A 5,641-nucleotide genomic window follows, 5' to 3' on the forward strand; every position below is an offset into this window, starting at 1 on the left:
GCTAGTTGGCAGTATTTGGTTCTAAGAAAATCAATCAAGTCATGGTGTTAAAAAAAAAACCCAAAAACCTTTTGGAAGGAAAAAATCAAGGCTGGAATGAGACTGGGGGTAAGGACTGGCACCGCTTGCCACCAAGTACACACGGAGCAAGTGAAATGCACACGCACCAGAGTGTTCAGTGTTGAAAATCAGAATCTGATGAATAAAACTGGAAGCTGCAGAACAAAGTGTGTAGAGATGAGAAAAAATGGGAGGTCCTACTGTTACAATTTGGGCTGCTCACCGTGGCGGGGCAGTGGTTACGTGTTGGCCTGAAATCCAAGGTGGGCAGTTCAAAACCACCAGCCACTCCCCAGGAGGGGGATGGGCTTTCTAGGCCCTTGCAAATTACAGTCTGGGACAGCCCCGGGGGCAGTTCTACCTGTCCTGAAGGGGCTCTGCGAGTAGACGTCGACCCGATGGCAGTGAGGTTTCTCCTGTCCCCCTGCGAGGGGCCCACCGGTGCCTGAGCCTCACCGTCACTGCTTCAAGCAGGTCTCCAGCCTCCCGTCGGTGACCTCACTAGCCGCTCCTTCTTCAAGACCAGCACTTCCGGGGGGAGGGGGGGGGAAATGAGGACCTAATGTGGGGGTTTAAGTGGAGAGAAAATGTTTTGAGAATGATGTACAAATGCGCTTTACACAATTGATGTGTGGATGGATTGCGATAACAGTTGTACGAGCCCCTAATAAAATGTTTTTTTAAAAAAAGCTAAACAACAACAACAACAAAAAAGACGAGCACTTCCACGTTGCAGATTACAGGGGGCTACTGGGGAGAGATTGAGTGACCAAGACAAGGAAAAGCTGAGCAAGGGGCTGATGCTCGTATCAAGTAGGCTTAGGGGGTGCTGGGGTGGGAACACCTTTAAGACCAGAGCACGTACACTGGGACAGATACGAGCTCTGGACACACAGTCCAGGACAGATCATCCCGCACAACCAATACTGAGTGTAGTGATACCATGAGAGTAGGGGGAAGGTAAGGGGGTGGGGGGACTGATCGCAATGATCGACATACAACCCCCACCCCAGGGGGACAGCAGAAACATGGGTGAAGGGAGACAGTAAAATATGGAAATAAAAATAATTTATAAATTATTAAGGGTTCACAAGGGTGGAAAGGTGGGGGAGGGAGGGTTTCAAAGGAGCTGATACCAAGGGCTCAAGTAGAAAGAAAAATGTTTTGGGAATGATGGCAACCTATGTACAAATGTGCTTGATACAATGGATGTATGGATTGTTTTAAGAGCTGTAAGAGCCCCCCAATAAAATGATTTCTTAAAATAAAATGTTTCATAAAGAAAACTCTCCTCCTGACCAATTGCCAGGAGAGGCCATTTTCCGTCTCTTCTGAAAGCTCCATCATTACATGCAAGTTTTGAAATGTAGGCAACTTAGTCATCACACCCTGCTGCTCGCTCCACCCACTTTGCTGCTCTTGACCTTGACTCTCTGCCCAACCACAGGGCGCACTGCTCCCATGCTGCATCCACCATTCTTGTTCCAGGTCAAGCAGGCCAAAGGAAGCTGTTAGGCCTGCCAGGCCAGCTGCCGGAGAGCCAAAGGCAGTGGTAATGCGCCTGGCCATGCTGCCGGCTGCGCAGCAGGTCCGGGCCTGCCCCATCAGAAATGGAGTGCGGGTCCAGCCCGCAGGAGGCACAACAGCCACACAATAGTCCTGTTGCTAAGGCTCGGTTTTGACTTCCCTCGCCCTCCTTCAGCCTTTGTGAGGACCTCTTTGCTTTCAGGGTGGGAGCGCAGTTGGCTCCAAGTCACAGTTACGCTAGGAGGGAGCCTTCAAAAGGGTTCTTCAGGTTCCAGCTCTTAGCACAAACCATCTTGAAGCTCGAAAGTGCACCGGTTCCATGAGCCAGAGGCGGCGGCAGCACCTAATTAAACTTCTTTAAGGACTCGCCAAACTGTTTCTGTAGTAGCGGCACCATTTCTCATTCCCCCAGCAATGGATAAGGGCTACAATTAGTCCATCTCCTTGGCCATCCAATCTTTTTGTTTTGCTGATAATAGCTATCTCTGATACCTAGGGTGTATCAAGTAGTTTCCCACTGTACATGAGCATCTCTCTAACGGCTAGAGATGTGATGTGTTTTCATGTGCTTACCAGCCATTTCAGTCTCCTCTTGAAGAAATGGATGAAGTTCAAGGCCTTGGTTCATTTCTTTTTTTAATTGGCCTGTTTGACCTTTTGTTGTTGAGTTGTAAGAGTTATTCATTATAAAATCTATAACTTTTCAAGGGTTCATGAGAGAGGGAGGGCAGGGGAGGGAGGGGGAAGAAATGGGGAGCTGATATCTGGGGCTCAAGTGGGAAGAGAATGCTTTGAAAATGATCATGACGGCATATGTGCAAATGTGCTGGACACATTGGAGGAATGTATGGATTGTGATGAGAGATATAAGAGCCCCAATAAAAGTATTTATAAATAAGTAAGTAAAAAGAAGGCTTTTTATTCTAGAGCAGGCTTTTTTAAAAAATCCAGAGAAGAGCAACCCCCAGGCTGGTCGATGGGGCTGCTCACAAAGTCAGGGTGCTTATTCCAGGACTGCGATTGGCCGAGCCATCTCCTCATGGCCCCAGAATGGCTGCTGGAGCTCACCTGTCTCCTCCTCACCTGGCAGTGACTAAGAAATGGAACCAACCAAACATGACCCAAGCGCACTGTCATCGCATGGATGCTGACGCACAACACGCCCCGGGTGGGTTTTTGAGACTAACGGGTTTGGCAGTAGAAAGCCTCGTCTTTCTCCCTCAGAGCGGCTGGCCATGTGGATTGCAGCCCAGCGCATCGCACACCACCACCCCCATGGCGCCTCTTAACAGAGAAAAGGCCCTTTCCTGCGTCCGTCTTTTTTTAAAATCATTTTACTGGGGGCTCGTACAGCTCTTATCACAATCCTTACCTCCACGTGTCAAGCACATTTGTACATTTGCTGCCATCATTCTCAGAACATTTTCTTTCTGCTTGAGCCCTTGGTATCAGCTCATTTCCTCCCTCCCTTCCTCATGAACCCTTGATAATTTATAAGTTATTATTATTATTTTTTCATGTCTACACTGACTGATGTCCCCCTTCACCACTTTTCTGTTCTCTGTTCCCCTGGGAGGGGGTGATAGGTAGATCCTTGTGACCGGTTCCCTGGGTCTTTCAGTAAGGGGTGAGATTCTGGTCTAGAAGTTCTTCAGAAGATCTCATCTTGAGGCTCATTGGCTAAAATTGAGCTAATGTACTTCTCATGGCCCTCACTGCCAGGCGCCTGGGACCATGAGTATCGGACACTTCCCAGTGGCTCATCGAAGGGCATTGGGTAGGCAGCCAGTAGGGTCAGTCCTCGGTCGTCTCTGAGTGTCCTGGTCATCTCTGAGACCCTCGTAGCACCTGTACTCTGTGGAGTACAGAGTAGAAGATGATCAGCCCATCTCCACACTGTCCTTCAGGGAGGTGGCCATGACCCCTCCTCCTCCTCCTCCTCAGGACCTGTGTCTCTCCCCCCACCCACAGATCAGAAGTCACCCAGCGCCCAATGTCACCACAAGTCTGCCAAGAGCGAGACACCAGCAGTGGGGAACCTGAGGGCAGTGTGCCCAGAGACCCAGGCCCTGCCCCCGAGAAAGCAGCCTGGCCGTCAGACAGCAGCTCTGGAAGCAGACACCCCGATGAAGGTTAGTCCCTTGCACTTGGGCTGGTCACCTGGCTCCCCGCCCATTAGCTGTGGCTTGGCCTTGCTCACGGAGGCTTGGTGCCCCAGGGTGACCATGCAGCCTCCATCAGAACTCGCCTCTCCTACACACTCAGGCTGCTCTGAACCCCTCGGGGCCCTTTTCCTGAAAGCAGGACAGTGGCCCTGACAGTGGGACACCCCCAGGGGGAACGCGGGGAAGGCCACATCCACTCAAGTCCCTTTCAGGTCTAGGCAAGGACCAGTAGCCGCCCCAGAAGCCACGGTGGTGTTAGCTCCCCGCCATCAGAGGGGCGGGAGCAGGGGCTGGAGTGTCGCTCCCCAAGAGGACCACAGAGGGGCCCATGAGCTAAGGACTGCACCAGGCCTTGGAGCACACGGAGAGAGCCGGCAGGGTGAAGGGAAGAGAAAGGCTCTCTCCGTGCAGAGAACAAGCCGGCTGACGTGGTGCCTGGGCGGCTGACGTGGTGCCTGGGCGGCTGACGTGGTGCCTGGGCTCCCCAGCTCACCTACAAGCACTCGTAGAGGGGCTGCCGGGCCTCTGTCTCTCCCACCTGTCTTCAGACCTCCTCACCTGACCCGCCTCGGGGTCTGCACAACAATGGCACTGCATACCCACGTATGCACACACGCACGCACGCTTGTGCACACCACACATACACTATGCATACACATGTGTGCATACGAGCTCACATACACACGTGTGCATGTACATGTGCCCACACAGGCACAGCCTCAGAATGTTCATCGAAGAAACACATTAACACCAATGTTGATGACAACCTATGTACACATTTGCTCCATACAATGGATGTATGGACTGTTATAAGAGCTGCGAGAGCCCCCAAGAAAATGATTAACATGAAAAAAATTAAATACATGAACAGCATCCAAAAGTGGGAACACGTTCAGGCCATCAAAAAAACTTGACAGACTAACTTCCATTTTGGTTCCGCTGGCTCTTGGACCCTTCTTACCAACACAGAGTCGAAGCTCCGTAGACACTAAGCTGGGAGATCCGGATTCAAGCAGCCAGTGGCGGCGCCCAGCCCACCAGGAGCCAGAGCCACCTGGGAGCCTTTTTTAAACAGACGCCCAGACCCACCCAGCTCCACTGCTCACGGTTCTCTGGGTGGGGGCTCATCATTCTATCACGGCTGCAAACAGCCACATCAGAACATGCCTTTTGCCCGCAAGTCATAGATCCTGCAAATGAAACTGCCCTGGGCTAAAAGGGTACTGTTGGCTCCCGTCGCTAAAAAGTCCAAGTGGGCTTTGGGCACAGAGAAATGCCAGCAAACCTCCAACTCTCCTGACATCACCCTTGCTTGCTTTCTGGAAGGTTCTTCCCTCAAAGGGATAAGATAGCCACACCCTCAGTGCCCAAGCCAGACAAGAGGGCACTTCTCTTCCCTGAAAGTTTGAACCAGACGTTTGGCCCCGACTCTTGTTGGCACAGATTGGACCCCTGCCCCTTGCCCTTCCTGGACTAGTCACTGGCACAGTGTTCTGTCCTGATAGGCCGGGAGAGGGAGAGAGTTCCTACGGAAAATAGAGGTAGCCACGGCTGTCCCTAAGGTTCTCTGAGGTTCAAGCAGATTGGAACCCACTGCCCAAGACACAACAATGTTGGGGTCCCATTCATGATTCCCTTTTCCCCACACATCCCCAAGTAGTACAAGTCAGTAGTTCCCAAGAGTCCGTTGAAAACTCATTTGACTTTGGGCCCCATTCTCGGACCTCCTGAGAGACAGCCTGGCCCTCCCTGGGCTGGGACTGTCCTGTCCTAAGACAGAAACAGAGCTCATCTCTGAAACCTAAACAGGGTCTGGCTGTTAGACCACCCCTTCCAGTGGCCAAAGGGGCAAAGGAGTGTGTGTGTGTGTGTGTGTGTGTGTGTGTGTG

At 51.8% G+C, this 5,641-nt stretch overlaps 1 protein-coding gene across 1 annotated transcript in view; it reads left to right on the forward strand.

Moving 5' to 3' along the window:
* EFCC1 (EF-hand and coiled-coil domain containing 1) overlaps nucleotides 1–5,641 on the forward strand; it is a 58,144-nt gene that overhangs the window by 42,226 nt on the left and 10,277 nt on the right. Inside the window, exon 3 of the mRNA XM_045290138.1 lies at nucleotides 3,559–3,719. Within this exon, the coding sequence (XP_045146073.1) occupies nucleotides 3,559–3,719 (161 nt within the window). The remainder of the gene's footprint in view (nucleotides 1–3,558; nucleotides 3,720–5,641) is intronic.

This window comes from Echinops telfairi, unplaced genomic scaffold, assembly GCF_000313985.2.
Source record: "Echinops telfairi isolate 266 unplaced genomic scaffold, ASM31398v2 ScPeMD7_31;HRSCAF=116, whole genome shotgun sequence".
Lineage (NCBI taxonomy): Eukaryota > Metazoa > Chordata > Mammalia > Afrosoricida > Tenrecidae > Echinops > Echinops telfairi.